The following is a 22,861-nucleotide window of genomic DNA, read 5'->3' on the forward strand; positions in this document are numbered from 1 at the left end:
TTTATATTACTTATATTACTTTGTGGGGTGAAAAAATGTCATGATTACAACACGGCTGACGGCATTGAAGGCAGCACAACATACTGTACAGCTGTGTTTAATTTGAAACGGGAAGACTGTAATCAAAATGAGGCAGTAGACAACTTCTGTCTGTGATAAGGCTTCTAGTTAGGGCTAATTTCTTAACAACGTTATAATTATTTATTATCTTGTTGTTTTATCATTATGTATTTTATTGTACAAATTATATTTTATCTTATGTATCTGATCATGTGTATTTTATACCTAACGTTGCCATTATCACATTATGGTCAAATGTTAAGTGCATTTGTTAATTAAATGTAATTATTAGTGTGAAAATAGATTAAAGTCATCTGTAAAAACCCTGATGCTGTTTTTTGTTATTATAAATAATTGGTTCTAAGGTATTGTTTTATTTGATTAATGAACGTGGTTGCCCCGTATAGTCTGATGTTTGGAGGAATAAAAATCAGACTATACGGATTCATATAGTTGTAATGCATGCTTAAAATTAATCGATCAACACACAGGACTTGTACATAGAACCATCTTTCCTTTTATTGATCTCAACATTCATACTTGTGGACAGAATACAGTGAGCATACAGGACCAGCACTCAGAACCACGTCTCACCCTAGCCTGAAACAAAACACCTAAACATGTCTTGGAGCCTCGTGTATTTAAGTGATTTCTGATGACATTTTGTTTTTGGAGCATGACCCCTTGAACAAAATTCAGGATACACGAGTCCATTCGTCCAAAATGTATAAATAATTATCTTTGTTCCCTGTAAGTATTCATTCAATACATTCAGAAACAGAGCTCACCTTCTGATCAGAAACTCAGATTTGGAGTGCACCGCAAACACAATCAATGGTTTTCAAAGTGCAGCTGACTATACATCTCCATAATACAGGTGTGATGTATCAGATTTATGGGTAATGAACTAGAAGTCCACACAGCGGCCCTTTCTCTCCCAGTCTCCGTAGCGGGTGGGCTCTGGCCCCCGAGGACCCCCCTTCTCCTTGGTTACAGGGTTCACATCATCAGGGAACTCTGGAGGATAACAAGAGAGAGGTTCAGTTTAGAACATTATTTCCTTCCACTGCTGCTTCACTTTCTTGAAAATACAGTTTACAGTGTACTCAGTGTCCAGTTTATTAGGCGCACCTAGCTAAAAGTCACGCAGTCAGCACTGCCCCACGAAGGTTAGAAAGTCCACCTTTTGTTGGAGCTTTGACATATTTCCTAACTCAAGGGCACTTACTAGCTTTTTCCAGAGCTTTCAACCACACGTCATGGTGTCCCTTGGCTGATGGGAGTTCTAACTTCAGAAGCCCAATACTATTACCTAATGACAACTGAGCAAACGCCACACTGTGGGATGCGCTTGAACGTTCTGGAATATGCTAGTAAGTTGTTCTTGAGTTAAGAAGTAAGAGATCAAGGATAAACTTTCACACTCAACTTTGAGAGGTGCTGATTTAACTTAACGGTCATTTTGCAGGCATTCTGGAGTTTGTACTGTGCATATGTTTTATCTTATACTGTGTGCACTGTATGACTCTGGGGTGGTACAGCCTCTGAAACTGTTGTTATTGTGGGTTTTAACATGGACCACCGACTAATCGTTATTTCCAAACCGGTTGCCCTGTATACCTGTGTGTGTGTGTGTGCGCTTCACAAAGGACTGTTGCTGTTCGTTTGTTTCAGGTGTACCTAATAAACGGAACACAGTGTATTTACTGTAAATTAAAATAAAAGATCAGTTCATGTTTGTCTGTTGGACAATGTGAACTGTAAGTGTTTCTAATGAGATTGGATTCTTCAGAAACTTATGTCAGCAAACACACATGGGACTAAATTCTTATTACAGGTGCAGAATTTCAGGGCCAATAACAAATAACAGATCTTTTTGTTGTGACGGATTCCCATAGACCAATGACATTATTGCGGTTAAAAAATGTTAAAGAGGATTACAAAGGCGAAATTTTTAGATTGACACGTTTCGTTCCACTGTTATTATCACAGGAAAGGAATACATAATAAATTACAGAGTAAACTGCCTGAGTCATGTTATGCTTGTGTTAGATGTGTTCATTCATAGTAAAAGACCTGCAGCTATTGCGCAACTATCTCAATTATTAGAAGAATAAAATTAAGTGTATTCATTTAATGAAGTCATATGCTGAGCCATTGGGCGGTGTAAATAAAGCTGACAAAGTCTATCGGCCATAGATATTCTGTGAATGCCTAACAGCAGAGGTTTTATTGTACTGCTGACACGCTGACTACACAGATGATTAGTCTCCCGCTTTGCAATGTGCTCCGTTTGATCCAGTCAGCTTTTGCTTTTCATCTCCCTTCGCCGGATCGCAGCCCTGGTCAGAGGAAAAGTCGCCTGCGCCATTCTCACTTTCCAGAACATCTTTGCTCTTCTCCTCGGGGCTGTCAAACAGACCCTGCGGGGTCTTGGCTTTCTTCAGCGGCTCCTTGTCCTTCGCCGCTCCGCTGGCAGCCCGTGAACACCCTGAACGAGACCACCAGGGAGTTCAGAACAAACACAGAGCAGGACACAAGTCACTCAGAACACAGCCCCGGGTCTGATTTAACCTTAGCTAGCGTTACTTTGATGTCTGTCTAAGTTTAACTATATCATAGCTCTGCATCGAGCTCTACACAGCAACGCTTGAGCAGTTTAAAACACCAGCTTCTCCTGGGAGCCGCGGGGAGCCACCGAGGCACACACTGACCTGACACCTTAAAGACAGACTCCACAGCCGGCGCGTGTCTGCTGAGTGAGGCACATAACCGCACAAGGGCCATGTCTGGAACTGATCAGAGAACACAGCGACTTTCTCTCCGCTGTGCTCGGACACTTACACAACGATGTTGTTGTTGTGTGTCGAGCTTCGTTTACGCGTTTTTCATCATCATCTAGCGACGGAAAAGGACGACGAGTCAGTGCAATGTGTTTTTGTAGCCAGTAGGGGGAGACAAAGCGCTGGATATCAGCGTCAACGCGCTGTCCGAAGATCTTCATGTTTGCGACGTTTTCTGCTTTACCATCATCCCTTCATTAAATATAACTTACTATGTACAAACTCTGCATGTTCTGGTCATCTCAAATAACCCGTTTTTATTCGATTCAAATATTTAAACATGCATATATAGGCCATAGCCCCTGTTCATGACTGAAGTTATCTCATTGCACTTCATAAGGAGCAGGTCTAGACTGTGGGCTACTCTATGTAATATTGCAGAGTCCCGACACTTCCCACCATGAGCAAGCACGTGGTAACAAAGGCAAGGAAAAGAAGAAGAAGAGTAACTGTAGCAACTGTGTCTAGCTGAAACATGGGGGCAGCAGAAGACCACAGATCCAGACCCCACAGCTCCGGAGGCAGAAACACCTGCACCTGTGACGAGAAAGTACAAAACTACAGGAGAGGGGAGAAGTCGAGTTAGTAACATGCATTAATGGGATAAGAATGCATACAGATGGAGAGGAATAGGAGGAAAGAGGAGCTCAGTGCATCATGGGAAATCCCCCAGCAGTCTAGGCCTATAGCAGCATAACTAAGGGATGGTTCAGGACTACCTGAGCCAGCCCTAACTATAAGCTTTATCAAAGAGGAAAGTCTTAACCTACTCTTAAATGTGGAGATGGTGTCTGCCTCCTGAACCCAAACTGGAACCTGGTTCCACAGGAGAGGAGCTTGATAGCTGAACGCTCTGGCTCCTAGTCTACTTTTGGAGACTCTAGGAACCACAAGTAACCCTGCATTCTGGGAGCGCAGTGCTCTGGTGGGGTAGTAAGGTACTATGAGCTCTTTAAGATAAGATGGTGCCTGACCATTAAGAGCTTTGTAGGTAAGAAGAATGATTTTAAATTCTATTCTGGATTTTACTGGAAGCCAATGCAAAGAAGCTAAAACAGGAGAAATGTGATCTCTTTTCCTGGTTCCTGTCAGAACACGTGCTGCAGCATTCTGGATCAGCTGAAGAGCAGCCTGATAATAAGGAAGTGCAGTAATCCAGCCTAGAAGTAACCCGTGTGTTGACTATTATAATTAGTGATGTCATAGAACTAAAAAACATAGTCCCATGTCTGTTTCACGCTAAACGTTGCTGCTTTAGCCAAATGTAACACATGCACTATTCTGTTCCTTCAAATCTGAGTCTTTTAGTGAACATACACACCAAGCCCTGAAGAACAGAGCTGGGCTGTAAGGCTGTGATGCGACTTTGGTACAGTGGTTGCTTTTGGTATTGCAGAACAAGGAAGCCACTCCGGCCCAAAAGTACTTTTATTTCATATATCAAAGAAAGCTCTGGAAAGAGCTGGGGTTTTTTCTCCAGTCTACCATTTCCAAGGTAAAGAATACAGGAACAAACCCAAACTGTTGACACAAAGTCGTTTAAAATATCTTTGCATGCTGGAGCATTAAGATTTCTCTTCATCGGAACTAAGGGGCCCAAATCACACCCAGACCAAGTGTACAGGGCAGCACATGCTGTTTGTTTTTATGGTTACCGGGTGTTACTGAGAAAAGTCTACAAAAATAATAAGTGGTAGATTTTTTCCTCAACTTGCTATCTTTATCAGTTCTGGTGACCACTTTCTCTCCCCAGGGTAAAATCGTGTGTGTGCGTGTGCGTGTCTGTGTGTGAGAGGAATTCCAGAAGGCTTCAGTGCAGCTCTACTCCAGGGGCTCAGTGCAGATATTTCTGAGTGGATGATGAAATTCTCCTTTACATTCCTCTTCAACCTTTTAGAAAGCAGTCCTGGTCAATGTCACATTACACACACACACACACACACACACACACACACACACACACACACACACACACCAAACAGTTGGCTCAGCATGAAAAATACACACCCAAAAACTCTTGGACAAAACATACATGTATAATTTGTTGTTCATCAGAGAATGTTTATAGATATGCATCAAAATATACACATATGTTTGTGTGAAGTGAGATGTGCAAAAAAAGAAACAAAACATAAGAGCGTGTTGTATACAGTTCTGAATAAGAATTTGAAAAACAGTAAACATTCTAAAATCAGACCCAAAGTTGAAAAATCATTGGGAGCCTCCACACTTTCTCACAAACGCCCTCCTTATACCTGGGGCTGTGGTGTGAGAGCTGCCGCTCCTGCAGAATGACCTGTTTCCTGACATCTTTCCCACATGGCAACTGTCAAAGTAATTTCACCCATAAGTGGCACTTTTTCAGCCACCTGCAGTCTGGAGAACAGTTTAGGATAAATGGGAGGACCACTTGAAATGCAAAAATGCGGTTTACATAATCAAATGACCGGCCTATAATGGAGACACACAACATTCAAGACTTTCAGAAGGAGTATTTGTACAAATCCTGCGTCAGCTCACATCAACACGACCAAACCCAACCTTTCTACACTCAGATACGCAAGTCAAATTGGCAAAACATAAATAACATCTTATTGAGGTGAGGAGGTTTCTACATTTACACTCTTGACACAATATCCCCAAAAGGCCTTGTTTTATAATTTGATTTGAAACCCTTACGTTAAGTAATTTTCAATTTATTCTCTTTTATTTGATTAACTGTCATGTTTTTCTTTCCTCATTTATTTGATTTGATTCTTCTTTATTTATTATTTTGTCCATGGCTGAATTAACCTTCAAAGGGCCCCCAAAGCAAGACCATTAACCCCATCACTTTTCTTTGCATTGTTCCCCAAGTTTTCCTTTTCCTCCAGAGTTTAATATGGGAACATGTATTTGCAAAATCTGCCATAATAATAAAAGTGGTAAAATGAATTTAACATATGGGACTCACACTGTGAGAATGTGAAGGGGTCGCTTGTAGAGATAAACTTAAAGAGAAATCGCCTGAATCTGCTCCTCTCCTCTTCATGGAGCTTTCAGCTCATAGTTTAGCTGTCCAGCCCACAACTTTACTGCTCTGGTTCCTCTCAGTGCTCTCATAGCGTCGTTTTTAGAGAACAAGCTGTAAAAGCCACTGGGGTTTTAATCAAAACAATGGTGGAATTAAGAAATACTGGACTGGAATGTTTTGCCTTTAAGTTTACTCTAAGTGACAAAATACATACTATAGGCCATATATGGTATGAAAATGAACATGAGTTGAAATGGATTTCCACTGAGCAATGTAAGTTCCACATGGCTGGAACATTAAGAAGATATTCGTTCCAAATAGAATTTACTTGCATTATCAACTCTGCAGAGGAATAAAATATATTACTGTCATCAGTATGAATAGAAATACATTTTATGGTTGTTTTGAAGCTTTCATTTCATTTGCTATGCGCATACACACACACAGACACACAATGGCACTAGGAAAAAGAGGATAAGAAATGCTGGACTTTTGGTTTGTGATTGGTCAGCTTGCTGGATCTCAGCCTCAGGTGTTTGAGATGCTCACAGCATCAGTGGTGAGCCAGAAATAGGAAAATACAGTTTGTAAAGCAAAAATACAAAAATAAGAGTCCAAGAAAATGTGAAATGTGGTACACTGTGATCAAAAATGATAAGGGTTAAATGTAGCAGCAAAGTGCCATTAAATATTATTTTTCTTTTAACCAGATGCGTGCTGGCCTTTGGGCCCCTTTAATCCTTTAATTAGGATGCTGCACAGATATCTGCGGTTTGCTGCTGTAGGCTAGTTCTTTTCATTCTGTGTGTCAGATTACTGTACATGTTTGAATTCATACAAAGGTGCTAAAACAAGGGCCGGTTATGTTGCACTTGAGTAAAAAGTCCATTATAATGGCAGACAGAGACTTTTGTCAGACATCAAATGTGAAAATATGCTGTTTATGAAACATCAAGTCCCTTATGAGTAATAACACAACAACTCACTGTCGCCCGTCTGTCCCGCTCCTCTGATGGGCTTTGTGCAGTTTTATGAAGAACACTCTTCATCATGATGCCTCCGAAATACTTCCAAAATGTCAGTCTGGTGAGTGCAGGGCTGAAGCAGGGATTCAGTCCAGGACGCTTACAGCTCAGAATGTGGACCCTCATGGGAGTAGTGCTGAGGGACCCCTCTGAAGTGTGCTGGTAGCTGCTGCACCAGTGCCATGGAACATGGACGGAAGGTGGGTGATAATAAGAGCCGGACAGGAGCTGATAACCAAGATCTGTAAGACAGTCCTGCATCGGGCCTCCCTTTGCACTGAGCTCCTCAGCAGGCTCCAGCCCGCGCGCCCTCCAGCTGGAGGTCCTGTGTTGACTCTACTCGCAGGCCGACACGCTGCTGATCTTGGCGGTGTTCTCTGTCCAGGGCTGCAGGTTCTGCAGGGCGAACAGAGAGCTGTTCTGCAGGCACAGCGGGTCCGGGGTAGCCGGCTGGTTGACGGTCTTCTGGAAGGCCTCCTGCTGCAGCTGCATGAGGATCCGGTTGGCCTGCTGCCGCTCCGCCTCCCGCTCCTCCGCCGTCTGCCGCCTGCAACAAGGAAACACCGCGGAGTGGCTCACACTCCAAGCAAGAGAGTGTGCAGGCTTCCGCTCAAACTGTATGATATTCCCCATAATATTTAGTATTTTAGGTTTGGTAGCCAAAATAGGCCTGCTATGGACTATAGCTACTGCACGTTGCACATGCACGTGGAGACACGGTTTAGAGTATTTCGTAGTGTCCTCGTGCATTGTTAGACTGCTCCATCTTTGTATTTTTTTATTTTTTTTTTATTTAAAACGAATTTCCTCCTGTACGGCATCAAGCCACAGTCGGGACTTAAAAGTGCAAGGTGCAAATAAAACACGCCTGCGCCACCGAGATGCAATCTCAGCTTGTTTTCCTGCTAAAATAAATACCATTTTATTAAGGTTTCTGTGGCAGCGCAGTGCACATGATAAAAGGAGTGTTTCACTTTACAATCTGTGAATAATTACTACATCGAAAACTTCATTATTTTCAACGAAAAATAAAATAATAGGACAAAAACAGGCATAGCATAATAAAACCAGCCATGTTTCAAGATTATTTTTAAAATCGTATAGGCCTATTTGGCTACAATATCATGAGAAATTCTGCAGCCAGATTCTCAGCTAATTTTTAAAATTTCCTGTCAGGTAAACAATATTCATTATTCCAGGTGTGCGCTGTTTCTGCCAAATGCTTAAATTAAAAGGTTTTAATTTATATTTGGATCTCATCATACGGCCTACTTGGTTAATGTTAGGAAAAGATTTTAGATTGGGTTAAAATAACTAATCCTAACGTCAATACGTCAATTTACGTAACTTGTCTAACTTAAATAAAAATATTCAATGTTAACTTTTTATTTCAAAGGGGACACAAACACCAGTCTCCTGATTCAAAGTCGGGGTCCTGGCCCTCCAACCCCCCCCTCACTGCGTTGACGCATGACGCAAAAGGGATGCTCAGTGCGATACAGTAAATCTGACGAGGATGGGTCTTCACAATGACTCCATATGTGACGAGTCAGGGAGTGAGAACGGGTTGTTCACAGAAAGTTTTGTTTAAAAAAATAAATAAAAAAATACTGGTGATAAATTGCAGTTTGATTAATGTGACAAGTTTATTATGTTTCATTTATGAAAACATCATTCTATACTGAAAGAGAGATTTAGGCCTACATTAAATGGAATATTTAATTAAAGGAATTTGTTGAATCCATTAATAATTTAAAATGAATGTGTATGACACATCCAAATAAGTTTACAATGTGTATTTTATTTATTTAATGAAATGTGTGTGTGTGTGTGTGTGTGTGTGTGTGTGTGTGTGTGTGTGTGTGTGTGTGTGTGTGTGTGTGGTTACCTTTGACTCATCACCCTTTAAAAATATTTATTTTCAATTAATGGTTTGCCCCAAATAATGAGGGTTTATTAACAAATAAACATTTGTCTTCTTTTTTTAAAAAACAGTTAATGTTTTATTTCTGCCTCATAGAACAACAAACCACATCCTCCAGAATGATCCTGCTGCTGAATCAACACAAACTGAACTGTAACTTCATGAAGGCAGGATTTAATGCAGGACTGTTGGGTTAGCAGGACTTAGCTGTATGAAATAATGAGTGAATGCTTGCTAATTTAGTATTAGTGTAAAAGTTAGATATGGGCACACATGATTCAATTTTTTCCCATTTTGGTCCAAAGGGACTGCCTGCTGCCCTTCAAAAACCAATGGAGGACCCCTGACAGGCCATAGGAACCATCGGCCCTCCATAAAGAATGCGGGGCCTCTTTGGGGTTTGTGGATCTAAAAGTACTCCCAAAAATCAGCATCTGCTCTGTAGAGTGCAACAATGCATTGGTAAAAGAAAACAACCGAACCATGTCTTATCAACTGAAAAATGATTTCACCTCCATTTGGTGCGTCTGTTTTGGAACCAGGTTTTGACCTGAGCATCAGTCATCTTCAGGGCTTTGGCAAGGGCGGCCCGCTCAGCAGACGCAAGGTACTTCTGTCGGTGGAACCGTTTCTCCAGCTCACAGATCTGCAGCCGGGTGAAGGACGTCCGAGGCTTCTTCTTCTTAGGAGGCGTCCGGTTCTGGTAGGGATGACCTACACGACGTGTTACAGTCAGGGGTGAGAGGGACACTGGACAGGACCGGACAAACCAGGATAGGACAGGGCAGGAAAGAAAAGGACCAGACAGTACAAGTCAGGACAGGGAAGAAGGACAGGTCAGGACAGGACAGGGCAAGTCAAAGCAGTGTATGCAGGAGAGCATGTTGACAGAGCAGCAACACGGCCTGGTGCAGGACAGGGCCCTCAATAAAGCACCTTAAAACCTCCAGAATTGTTCTGAAAATATTAATTATATAAAATGTGTATATACAGCATCTGGTCTATACCTTTGTGTGTATCTCTGTGTTTTCTATTTATTTATTTATTTTTTATTAATCAAAGCACCGTTGCTTTTATTTATGTACTATATATATTCATATTTAACTCATAGCACATTCAAATACCTTTGGAGAACACGTTTCCTGCACAATTTATCACAATCATTTGTGACAACACCATGTCAGCCAAGTGTTCAGCTGTAAAAGGGCGTACATTTGACTTTATATCAGTACAGTGTAATATGTTGAATATGAATGTAATGTGGGTGTTAACTTAGCAAACGTCATGCAGGGATTTTGCTGCAGGAGCTAACAGAGACGCCGGCAGACAGAGCAGGTACAGAAACACAGACAAGAAGACTTCAGAAGAGATTATACAGCTCACTTCCTCCAGCACAGAAACACACAAGAAATACCCCATCACTGTAAAATGTAAACACCTTTAAATACTAGCAGTCTATTAAAGCAGTAATATTGAGAATACAACAGAGGGAGTACATCAGTCTGCAATATATTACAGTAATACTGCAGTGCATTAGAGCTGAGACAGACAGACAGACAGACAGAGGTTGATTTTGCCTCTCAAAGATAAATCACATCGAACTTAAATTATTATTATTATTGATCAGTTTAATGACTTCGGGCATACACAGATTTTATTGTAAAAAGTTGACCCATAATTAAAAACAGATGGAAGTTATTATTTTTAGTTTGTCAAAATGCAAATTTAGCTGCCTTAGATTAAATTTGTCCCCATTTGATTCTGAATTTTCAGCATTTACCTGGTGGTAACAATCAAGTTCAAAATGCCAAACATGTGAAATCTTTGTGTGTCTAATAGCCTAATTACTGAGTGAATAATAATAGCGATATCTTGTGAGTCATTAATCAGCGAATCATTTGTATAGTGAAACTCTGACATGAGTAGGCAATGATGAGGATTCACACCGGGCCTCTTTAGAGTTTGCTCAGTGGAGGTTCGTGTTTGCTGGATGGTGAAATGGTTTACAACAAGAAGCTGCTGCCTCACGTGTATTTGTGAATATCTTTAGGCTATCTTTTAAAAACAGACTCTTGGATTTCCCCCCTTGCTCCATAAATGATTTCATTCTGTCCCCACCTGTGAACCTGTCTTTAGTGTAGCGTCGGTTGCTCTCCATCCAGGGGAAGGTCAGCGCGGGCAGGGTGTTGATGGTCCCGCTCCCCGGCGGCGCAGAGGAGTTGCCACAGCTCAGAGGCCGGTGCGCGGGGACACGGATGACCCCGGTGGCGTTCACGTTAGGCCCGTTCGCATTCACGCCCATGTTCATGTAGGCTCCGCCTAGGGAAGCCACCCCGCAGGAGCTGGTGGTGCCGTTATATCCGGCGTTAGCGCACGAGAAGCCGCCGCTCATGCCGCCGTTCGAGCTGCTGTTGTAAGCCGCGTGTCCGTAGTCCGGCTCGTGCATCCTCATGCCCAGCATGCAGCTCTGCTCCACGTTGCTGAGGATCTGATCGATGCCGAAGGTGATGGGCTCCACGTGCGTGTGCTGCTGCAGATGCGCCCCCAGTATCCCTAAGTGATCCATGGCCTCCGCTATGGAGAGCCCCCCGCTCCGGCGCGAGGAACAGGGATTGCTCCACGCGCCGCTCCCTGGACCCTTCTGTCTGGGCGATTCTTCGTCTCGAGCTCCGGTCGTTATCTAGTGAGCGCGGGCGCACGTGTGTGTATCTGTCTGTGTGCGCACACAGGAGAGCGAGGCTGGATTGTTTGCCCCCCGCCCCCCGCGCGCTCGAGGACATCAATCAAACTGCCAAATAGACAGCGCGAGATTAAGACCCAATTTTAGGCCTGGAAACTCGATTGGCTAAAGACTGTGTGAGCTCTTTATGGCACACTTCATAACACACTGATTAACAGCTGGACAAGATCAATAACACAACTGCAGGCACACAAGGTAGCTGCTTCACAGCCTCCACGCGCAGTGATGACCGCAACATTTTATTTTATATAAAGCTTTAGTTCTTCAGCGTGTCCCTGCCTCTGACGTGCATCTCGCTGTTACAGCACTTCACAATAACCCGAAGGACTTTCTTCTCGGATCAGTGCTTGTTGCGCCATTGAGAACATCTTTTGTACAGTTTTGCTGCAGTTTAGTCCCAACTTTCTTTTCTCGACCGCGGAGATAACAGGCAATTTCTGACATTTTCAGAATTAACAGATAAGGTCTAAAATGAGCACTGGTACCACTGCAGAAGGCTGTGGGCCGAATTATCTTAGTATCGAGCTCTTAATGATTGCAGAAACACATTTTTTTACACCGTATCTAAATGAACTAGCGAGTTATTACAATCAAACGATGAAGGCCTAATATCTTAATTTAGCCATGGGTGGATTAGAAGTCACAGGGCTCAGTCAAAAGTAGGGTTTGTGGCTCATAATCCTTTACTATTGAGTATCTGGTGATCTAACATTTATTTTAATTATTTTTTGGGGTGTTTTTTGCAGGATACAGGAATCCTGAATTAAAACAAGGAAAGCAACAGCAGAGTAGCTCTGCTTAAAGACGTTTCCATTCATGACTTCTTGTGATATTTGTATTATATTGTCAACTCCACACAGATATAACATTATTGACACTATTCAGCCGAGATAAAAGGCACCGTTAATTCAATCAAAGCACTCTACAGTTGATCTTTTATTAAAATCAAACATTTTACACAACTGTTTTGATGCAGGCTGCAGACATTTGGGAACTTTAATAAATTGGCCTATGAGTTCAAATTATACAGTGTAAATTCTGGAAATGATTGATGTTGAATGTAGGCTCCTCATTTATTGTTACGGGGCTGGCGCCATTATTAATTCATGTTCAGAGTGATGAAACTGCTGCAAACACTGATCCGTTTTTATTTGTTACTGTGGGAACAGAGCACAGCTGCATAATGCTGCTGGAATATTTTGCTAGATATTGTTTCCATGGCATAATCCAGGACTAAAACCAGCCGGTCCCCCAGAGTTAAAGTGAAATTTTAATAATATAAATAAATGATAAGTCATTATTTGGCATTAGGCTACATTCATTAAACAATATTAATGAATAATGAAATGATCACGGGGTTAAATTAGAGGGCTATTCTATAACAAACGGGTGTGACTTTGTTTAATTGTAGATCATTCTCTAACGTTATTTCTGCCGGTGCTGCTCCAGGACCCAAACATACCAACTCAACAACAATTAAATGAAACATTAAACCATGTGGCTCATTGATTTTATCTTCTTCTAAAAGCCACTGGGACTTAATTACTTTACACGGGGCATTAAAGTATTAATATTTGATATGCTTTGACCAGCTCTCATTGGCCAATTGACCGACATCAAATTTTAATGCACGCGCGGTAGTCTATCCGCGCATTGAGGTGCACCTAAGTGTTTATCTGTAGACCACTAATGAGCATGAGTGGCTGGAAAAAGCCGTTCACTCACTGAGACATAGTGGACAGAACTGAGCTGCAGACAGGCAGCTGCTGGTGATCCGTCCGTTTTATACGGTCTCAGCAACCAACCTGTGTGATTAGGCTACATGGCACATTCAGTGACGTTAATTTCTTAAAACAGATGGAGAAAAAGAAGAAACACTAAAAAAACATTTTGCTATTATTTAATGCTAAATTATTTGTTAGAATTAACATTTTTTGCGTGTTTTGTTTGAGCGCGTTTAGTTTCAGATTTCCACGTGAAGCACCCTGCACTGGAGCTGTGGCAGGAGCAGGCCGGACGCGCCTGACAGGAACACTGGCAGTGGCATCTTTTCAAACTCAATTATCGAACGACCATTTTCATTTCAGCGACTCGAATGTCCTTATGGGGTTTGGGGGGTTAAAAATGATCTCCTCACTTCAAATGGAGACACGTATTGATTTCTTGCCCATTTAAGCAGCTTAAGCTCCACAGGCCAGAAGACCCCAGTGGCTGAGGCTGCCCATTAGAGACTCATCCTAAACTTTGGTGCCACAAAATGACCCCTCTCAGACAGGCAGTCCTTTGCATTAATCTGGTGGCATTTTGACATGTCGGTCTCATACATATAGGCCTAGGTATAATTTACACTGGGGATGCTGGGGACATGTTCCCATCACTTTTTGAAAGCAGAATGTGTTTAAAAATTATCTAAAAACAGTTGCACCAAGAAATATTAAGGAGACAATGTTTTGAGAGAGGTTTATTTGCACAACAATAAAACATGCAGTGCAATTTAAATATAGATGAAACAAATATGCATTGTCTAAAAAAAAAAAAAAAACAAGCTGCTGATTATAAAATGACCCAAAAACGTGCATGTGCTGATCATTAACTTTGACAAAATTCTTGACACAGTGTCTTCTTGTCCAAGTTTTCCGTTCTCTCCCTGTGAACATGACAAACAGCCATGCCATCTTGTTTCTAAAAGTATGCAGCATTAAAACAACAAGACAGGTCTAAAGGCAGATGTTGTTTTGGCATTGTTCGATTGACATGGTGTTGCATGTTTGGATGTCCATACTGATCAACCCGTTATATTTCCTAAAATTGCATATGCTGAAGACTGTTTAATGTTTTTTAATCTGAGCCCTTATGTCCCGACCACTTTTTCACGTGACACCCTTGGTCTCATGTCTGAATCAACACTCTGATCTACTATGAAACGTCTCTACAGTATTATATGGCCTTTCAGTGCTGTTAACAAACTATTTATGTCCTGAATCACTGGTAATGTGGTAATAGCAGGCTGGTGTAGTAGGCCTACATGTTTCCAGTTTATTGGGTTGACCTAAAACTAATACAGCAGGCCTGCAATAACACTTCATTAAGGACATAAAGTTCAGTTTCTGATGATTTCATTGGTGGCTGTAGTTTGTGCTGCTGGTAAACATTATAAATGTTTCTAATATTTTATCTGGCCTTATTGATACAAGTAGAACATTTTAAACAGTTTCACAACATAACTTTAATGAACAGCAACTCCTTTATACAGAGAGGCCTTCCAAAACGACTCAGAAACAGTTTCTGATCTGACTAAGATGACATTGTTAGTCAGTGTCTTCCCAAACTGTTACTAATCGATCAGTTACAAAAGTGATTCACATGAGCATCTTCTGATCTGTCGCTGCTATTATTAAGGTTTGCTGAAGTGCAGGGGAAGCATTGGGGAATGAGGTCATGGTAAAAACAAACCAATGATGTGTGGTGGTAGGAAATGAATATTAACTGCACCTTCCTGTGTCAGAGTTACACGCATATTTGGTTTTGGGAGGACTGTCTCTTTATGAAGGTTGCAGGGCAGGGCCGTTGTATTGGACTGCATTCGTTTCTAGATGTATGCAATAAACTGGCAAATGAGAGAGAGAGATTTTATTGTCCACAAAACAAGTGTATTACGTTATGTAAGTTCACTTATGTATATTACTTTACTTTAGATAATGTAACAAGGAAAAGGAAGAAAAGAAACACTGTGGGCTTAAATCAACAAAGTTGCAAAGAGTGTTTTCATGGATCTTTAATGATTCAGATTTTACACATAATATTTTTTCATTTTATATAAATAACTATAGAGCTACTATGCTGACTTTTTCACACATAACCTGTGCAATATTATTAATATTATAGTAAAGCTGTTCGCCCAACAAACTGCTCTGTTAACATTCCCATTCAATCAGCTGGCCAATTAATAAACATGTTTTGATCAAATACTATAGGACACACCTGAGTTTCCTAACTCTTCTCACCACTGAGATGCATTTACGGGATCGGAACATCCACAATGATGGTGGAGGTGCCAGGTCATGGGCCTGGGGAGCGAGGTAGGGCGGAAGTGTGGTGTCTGCAAGCCCCACCCACATGACATAATGGCTAGCCCTTCATGTATGTCCCAGATCTCCTTGCAACAACAGCAGGCCCTGCCATGTGGCAGCATCAGCCTACAAACCCTGGCACATTGTCCCCGCCTATGTGCTGGTCACAGCCCAGCCCTCTGTGGCAAATTGGACCCCACAGTGTAGGTCCAAAACCCGCCCCCGGCAGAAATGGGCCCTGCCCATGTAGCACCATGCCACCTCCCCCACTACTGGTCCAAGACTTGCTCCTGCGGCAGAGACATTGATTGATGTGTACCTTTCCAGAGTGTTGGGTTCTGGCTGAATAGAAGGGGAACCTCGAGCTGCAGTACTTTGAGACTGACAGAAGTTAATAAAGACTCTCTCTGTCAGGTCTGAAATAACAGTCTGAGGTACTGAGACACAGAGATAAGTGAGTGATCGTCCTGTTTGTTTAGGAACACAGGGAACGGCAGCCACCACAGGGAATGTGCGCTGTATGGACTCAGTGAGCCCCACAGCATCACTGCTTCCCCTCAGGAGGAAACACGCACGCACAAACCTGAACAGCATACATATACACATGATTTTAGGCGTACACATTGTCAGGGAAACAGGCTGTTTTGGTTGGCTGCTGCAGGCTGTTGCATTCATCAGACTTCACCCTGCTTTGGTGTCACATTAGTAGGAAATGTGAGGAGGCAAAGACTTCTTATTTTGTCTCAAGCACTTTCTTTTTTTTTAAATAATTGAGTCTTTAACAGAAACAAAGAACAACACAGTGCATCAAAAAACATTGTTGCTGGGCAGCATTGCAACATCTGCATTAGTCATATATCAGACCTCATTTTCAAAATTACTGACATTGGGGGGCTTTGTAAAGTGCTACATAATTAGTATTCATATTTCCATGCTTGGTAGAGTAATACAGCAAAAGGAAAGTAGAATTATCTTTTGACAGTACAAGGCAACACCAACCACACCTCTCATCTACACAGATATCCTCTCCATTTTGACTGCCTTGCAATGTATATGTCATTCCTCAAACTCAATAACAGAGTCAGTCTTTCCATCTAATGGATCTCTTTGATGATTTGGAGCCAGTCTTCTATTGTAGTTGGATCGGTTTGTAACCATTTCCGAGTTATTGCTTTTTTAGCCGCTACAGTCATTATTTTCAGAAGATACCTGTCATTTCTTCTGGTATATCACCTAAATAAAGTGTCATACATGTAAAAGAAATCCTCCCTCCAAGAATATCCTGCATGATTTTCCAAATACAGTCCCAAAATAATTGTATTTTTGGGCAGGCAGTTAGCTTCATCATTTGGGTGGTTAGCTTCATCATCCCCACATTTTCTCCAACAATTGTGGTCTGCAGATGTTAGACATGTCTTCATTTTAGGGGTAATGAAAAAACAGACAATTGGTTCTTCCAACAGAATTCACGCCATACATACATAGAGCGAGAGGTAAAAAAAAAGTTTCACACATGTTCTCCCATTGCTGATCGGATATCTTCTCATTTAGTTCTTTCTCCCATCTCTCCTTGATTTAGGGTGTAGTAGTTGTTCGACCCTTTGCAATTCCCTGGTAAAGTTTAGAAACCAGTAATTTAGGACAACCCGTGTATGCCTACATTGTTAGTTGTATTATTTCATTGGATTCTGTGATTGTCTTTTTTCAAAACTTCTTTTAAAAAATATTGCTGTAGCTGTAAGTATCTGAAAAAGTCATATTTTTCCAAATTGTATTTTTCCTTTAGTGTCTGAAAGCTTTGTAGTGTGTTCTTCTTCTTGGTACAATAAGCAGTGATACCTTTTTTTCGACCAGTACTGAAATCTAGAATCTATACTATTTGGTTTAGATCCTGTATCATGTGCTACCCATGTAACTTTTTTCATCTGGGTCCACCAATTTAATTACTTACCACTTCAAACCAGGTACGCAAGTTGAGTGAAACAAAGAGGCTCAATTGGTCTTGGTAAGTCTCGCTAGTTTATGATCTCAGATCATTGCCTGTATTGGGATGTTTTTATATTCTCTCTCCATCTCCTTCTATTTGGCCTCATATCCTCTAGTTTTTAATTGGGCTGAAAGGTAATAGTCTCAAAGAGACAGATACCACCCCCCTCCTTACTGGTAGTTAACGTACTTTATCTAATCCATGGCTTCTTTCCGTTCCAAATAAATTGTGAGATTTGCTTGTCCCATTCATGAAACTGACTAATTGGGATTTTTACATGATTTTAATGACATGAACAAAAACACGTATAAAAAACGTATAAAGCCACTTGTGTTCCCAGTTATTGATTACAATTCCCTGTATTTTATAGACGTGTCTTATTGCTTGAGCCAATGGTTCTATGTAGAGTGCAAAAAGGGCTGGTAAGGCATCCTTGACGAGTGGATCTTTCCAGTTTTATATGGTCAGTAAGACAACCATTTATCCTAATTCACAGCCATAGAGTCAGCTATATTATTAGGACAACAATGGAAACAAGCCATTTGGCTTTATTGTGTTTTTATCCTTTTGAAAAATTCAAATGTTGGGCATTGCAATTTTAATGGTCATAATTGCGGGATCAGTTATTGATATCCCAGCTAAGAAGTGTGGGCAATGTATAGTCTGCTGCAGCACGTCTTCATACCTTAACAACAAAATAGATCAATTGTCAATTGAAAAACGTCATAGATTACCATTTTCCAAAACGACATGTGTCTGTTGGAAAGTACAACGATCCTTTCCGACATGTATGAGAGTTAGCAAGTACCAGTCCAGAAACAGGTATACCAGACCTTAAATATGTTATGTAAGTGATGACTTTAGTCACATGGGAAAAGTTGTGAAACGGTTGTAATTAAGTTAGTTTTAGGCCACAAAACTACTTGCTTAGGTTTAGTAAAATATTGTGGTTTGGTTTAAAATAAGTACATTACGTACCTCATGTGACGTAATTCACCTATGAAATGTTTTTTAACTTAAATCTTTGAACACGTCAACTTTGCTGCTATGACCTCTAAAGCCATTTTTCTGGTGAGGAGGGGCTGTGTGCTGTGTGCTGAAGTGGAAGGCAAAAGATGTTCAATAGGGGCCCAAAGTTTTTGCCCAAGTGTCCCCTAACAGGTTTCTACGGCCATGGTATGTGATATAGTCCAGATCATTGGTGTGGCTGAAAAAGTTGAGCTGTTTCAGATTGCGGAAAATTACAGCAACGTCATGTTGTATGTCAACACATAAAAAAATCTGTCTCTCTCTCTCTGTCTCTTTCTCTCGTTCCTTTTCTTTTTTCCTGTCTCTCTCTTTATCTTTGTCCAACTTGTCCACTGCTCTCGTGATAGTCTTGATATTTTCTGGTCCTCACAGAGACAGAGGGCTGCTGTTTTCCTTCCTGCTGTGTGATTGACAGCTCCCTATCTGACTTATCATCTGAATGTCAAGGACTTCCAGAAAATCCCATTTTCAGGTGATTGATGGAGGCCAGTCAGCAAATGAAGAGACAGAGAGATTGAAAGAGAAAGAATTTGTCAAAGAGAAAGCAAGAGCAGGCAAACCAACAGAAACAGTGACACAAAACACAGTAGCGACATAATTTGGTGGAAATAGTTAAAAACTAAACAAAATTTGGTTTAAATGTTCAATTTGTTTAGGTGTAACTTTAAATTATTTTTACTATATTGTTATTACAATAATAATTAAATGTGAAGCATGTCTAACTACACTATGAAATAAATGAAACTTAAAGTATGTTAAGTAGATGTGTAAAAAACAAAATCTTTTGGAGCAAATTTAGCCCCAAATTTAACTGTGTTGAATGTTCCTTGACTGTGAGATCAGTACTTAATAGGATACTTAGGAATGTAAAATATTATATTTTACAGGCTGATTGTACATCTTGACTAACTGACAGTCACATAGTAAAATAACTTCCAAAATATCCTTGACATCAAAAACATTATGTAACAGTATTTTATATATATTTTAAATTAGCTCACGTTTCTTAAAAGTAAGTTAAATTTAACACATGTGATATGTACTCATATATACAAATCCATACATTTTATACAGATGGCAGGGTTCTCCTGACGAACAGTTGGGAACAATTTGGGGTTCAGTGTCTTGGCCAAAGGAGGATGGAAAGGAGTAGGTGGGGATCAAACTGCTAATCCTGTAATAAGTGGAAAACTCTATCTCCTGTGCCACAACTGCCCCATTATAATAATGATGATAATAATAAATCTTTGTTTCATTTCAATACTTTGTTCAAGTATTACACTTGCAAAATCAGTGACAGGAATAAAGAAGGACATGAGTTAACATGAGTTACTCTACATAAACACCACTGGTCAGTTGCAGTTTCTAATATGCATGTTCCTGCTTGACACCGGCTGCTACAATTATTATTAGTCCTATTATTATTATCATTACTATTGCGATCATTATTAGTACTATTATTCATTTTCACTGATGTCTGTACCACTACCTTATTGTTGTTTTGCTTTTCTGTGTGGACATTGCATGCCCCCCCAAACCAGTCGAGGCAGATGGCCGCCCGCTCCGTATCGAGATTTCTCCCTGTTAAAAGGATGTTTTTTCTTGCAGGTACCGTCAAGTGCTTGCTCATGATGGGAATTGTTGGGTTTCTGTAAATAATATTACAAAGAGTACAGTCTAGACCTGCTCTATATAAAATTGCAGCGAGATAACTTCTGTTATGAATTGGCGCTATGTAAATAAAATAAATTGAATTAAAACAGATGACCAATCCACAGGGTTAAAGTAATAGACCCACTGAACCACAACTTTACATACTTTTCCCATATAAGGCCTCCTGTCAGTCAGGTTCAGTGTTGTTGACCTCTTGAGGAGACTAGATTGTGATGATGATGGGAGGAATTGTTGTCTCTGTGTGGAGGAATGAGGAGGAAGCTGGGAATGCTCGGTGCTTGGCCTGAGCTCTCAGAGCGGAAGAAGAAACTTTTAGATGTTGATGAAGAAACCTCTTCTCATTGTGATCTCTGTGACATGGGATTACAGATGGTTGCTGTGTGAATTTCCATAAAGGAAGATCCATGTTGGCATCGATCAATCAAACTGGCTGAATGCTATATGTGGACACACCACCATATGATTTGAGAGAGTTGCTTGAGACCTTAAAGGGGAGCCAATGTACTGTGTGCATGACCATCTGAATTTAAAATCACTAAAAGAAAAAAATAAACGTGACAAAACGATGCAATATTATCAGCACTCAATCTGTCGATCCTGTTAACAGTTGGCTCTGTGGTAACAAACTAGAGCAAAATGTGTCATTAGAGCTGAAGTCATAGACACAACAACAGAGCTGTGATACTACAGTCCATCACTGGAGCCAATGTGAAATGTCCCTTTTTAGACCAAACACAATCTATCACACGGCCTTACTATGAAATCATCAGTCTAATGTGACTGTGGGCAACTTGGCTACCACAGTGCTATAGAGTACAGGGCTGACTATCTGGAGCATACAGAGTAAACATAATTTTATTCTTTTCCATCTGGAAAAAAAAGTCTGGTTGAAGTCATAAATCATGGTATGGTGTTGTATATTCACACTGCCCTTAACACCGCAAAAGTCATCCCAGTACTGACCTGTTAAGAGGGTGTCAAATTCTAGAATGTGTGGATTCTGTTTCTGTTTCTCGGTGTGAGTTTCTGTAGTTTTAACTTTTTCCTTTACTGTTCGGCCACTGTGACAGCCCACAAGCTTGCAAACTGTTAACTTCTTGTAGCTGCTAACTACCACATTCTATTTTTGCTTATTCCAAAAGTTGAAAATTTTAAAAGATTAACTTTGTGTGTCACAGACTTTTTCCTGAAGACATGCTATGAGAGAGGAACATGCTATGCCTTACTTCTTATGCCAATGTAGTTCTTCAGAGTCTTGAACAACTGTTACCAAGTATGAGGTTAGCATTATTTGATCTTTTTCAACAAATTTCATGAAAAGACCCATTGTCTCCTACTGAAGATGTAAATGTACAGTTTCATTATTTTAAAAAAGAAGTAATTTCCTAAAATGCAATAGCAAATGTCACTCAAACAGATGGAAAAAGTTAGTTTGTTGACTAATTTTGGTGGCGTATGAATCCACGTTTGGTGCACCTTTCACAGACACTAGTCAAAAGCTTTACAGTCAAAAAATTTAAATCAAATAGAATAAAGCAAATTAAATAAAGATAAAACACCAGATAAAATATACAAAACACAAGTTAAAACTTAAAATACCACATGCTACCTAAATATGTGTATGAACAGATGGGTTTTTAGCTGCTCTGTCCAAAAGTCCAAAAACCTCAAGCTTATTGGGTGACTATTCCAAATCTTGGGGGCTGCCGACTGAAAAGCCCGATCTCCCCGAGTCTTAAAATGTGTCCGAGGTACACTTAGAAAACCTTGTGTAAAGGACCTAAGAGCGCGGCTCGTGGTGTGGGGAAGCAGAAGGTCCATGATATACTGTGGGGCCTGGCCATGTAGGGCTCTACAAATGAGCCTCAAAATTTCAAATGAATTCTAAAATTAACAGGAAGCCAGAGCAGAAAGGTTAAAATCATCCTGCTCTCACTCTCAAATCATCACATATGACGCATGGTCAAGACCACTTAGCGTCAGTTTGTAAAACTCTGGGAAGCCCCTTAGTGTCATAGTTCAACTCACTGGGGGAGAAAGCTGGTGTATAGTAAATAAGAGGAGGTGGATGGGCCACAATATGGACTTTTGCTCGGGAGGCCAATGTTCATTTCTCTGTTGACCAAGCATATGTGATGAGTTGGGAGTGAGAATTTGTTGTTAAAATAGATATAATATATGACCATCTGTTGGAACAGGTTTAACAACCTAGGAGCAGCATTTTGGACAGTTTGTAAACGGTGTAAGGACGATTTATGAAGGCAATTAAATAGAGAATTACAGTTGCCCAAACGTGATGAGATAAAAGTATGGGCTGATTTTTGTATCAGTACAGACTGAATTTGCATAATTTAGAACTGAATTTGAATTGCTCAACTTGAATAATTGCATTAAAAAACTGAATTTGAATTGCTCAACTTGAATTTCTCTTAGTTTGTATGTAAGTTAGAGTTATGTTGTAAATTCTCTCCGTGGTGCAACTGTTTTTATTTCAGT

The 22,861-nt window shown here is 40.6% G+C and overlaps 2 protein-coding genes across 3 annotated transcripts; both read right to left on the reverse strand.

Annotated features, from left to right (window-relative positions):
- Positions 1-554: 554 nt before the first annotated feature.
- On the reverse strand, positions 555-2,945 carry sdhaf4 (succinate dehydrogenase complex assembly factor 4). The gene is made up of 3 exons (XM_038737631.1): positions 2,775-2,945; positions 2,438-2,551; positions 555-1,077 (listed from the first exon to the last, which is right to left on the reverse strand). The coding sequence occupies exons 1-3, from the start codon at positions 2,845-2,847 to the stop codon at positions 968-970; spliced, it is 297 nt and encodes a 98-aa protein (XP_038593559.1). The 5' UTR covers positions 2,848-2,945; the 3' UTR covers positions 555-967.
- A 1,998-nt stretch (positions 2,946-4,943) lies between these two features.
- Positions 4,944-11,576, reverse strand: tlx1 (T cell leukemia homeobox 1). Of its 2 annotated transcripts, none has more exons than XM_038737632.1 (3): positions 10,984-11,576; positions 9,378-9,615; positions 4,944-7,488 (listed from the first exon to the last, which is right to left on the reverse strand). In XM_038737632.1, the coding sequence occupies exons 1-3, from the start codon at positions 11,429-11,431 to the stop codon at positions 7,278-7,280; spliced, it is 897 nt and encodes a 298-aa protein (XP_038593560.1). In that variant the 5' UTR covers positions 11,432-11,576; the 3' UTR covers positions 4,944-7,277. The 2 variants fall into 2 exon arrangements, with proteins under 2 accessions (XP_038593560.1, XP_038593561.1); XM_038737633.1 differs by having other exon boundaries at positions 9,378-9,579; positions 10,984-11,574.
- Between the last annotated feature and the right edge of the window lie 11,285 nt (positions 11,577-22,861).

The sequence above is a fragment of the Micropterus salmoides genome, unplaced genomic scaffold (genome assembly GCF_014851395.1).
Source record: "Micropterus salmoides isolate LMB-PRFRI ecotype aquatic unplaced genomic scaffold, ASM1485139v1 Ms_hic_scaffold_22, whole genome shotgun sequence".
In the NCBI taxonomy this organism is placed as follows: domain Eukaryota; kingdom Metazoa; phylum Chordata; class Actinopteri; order Centrarchiformes; family Centrarchidae; genus Micropterus; species Micropterus salmoides.

What these genes read in the sequence shown, in the direction of transcription:
- sdhaf4 (XM_038737631.1), bottom strand. Translation starts at nt 2,847, where the DNA reads ATGGCCCTTGTGCGGTTATGTGCCTCACTCAGCAGACACGCGCCGGCT. An exon ending in GTCTGTCTTTAAGGTGTCAG is followed by an intron (nt 2,552 to 2,774) that starts GTCAGTGTGTGC and finishes GGTCTCGTTCAG; the next exon opens with GGTGTTCACGGGCTGCCAGC. An exon ending in GAGCAAAGATGTTCTGGAAA is followed by an intron (nt 1,078 to 2,437) that starts GTGAGAATGGCG and finishes GTTATCCTCCAG; the next exon opens with AGTTCCCTGATGATGTGAAC.
- tlx1 (XM_038737632.1), bottom strand. Translation starts at nt 11,431, where the DNA reads ATGGATCACTTAGGGATACTGGGGGCGCATCTGCAGCAGCACACGCAC. An exon ending in CACTAAAGACAGGTTCACAG is followed by an intron (nt 9,616 to 10,983) that starts GTGGGGACAGAA and finishes GGTCCTGTCCAG; the next exon opens with TGTCCCTCTCACCCCTGACT. An exon ending in AACAGACGCACCAAATGGAG is followed by an intron (nt 7,489 to 9,377) that starts GTGAAATCATTT and finishes TCCTTGTTGCAG; the next exon opens with GCGGCAGACGGCGGAGGAGC.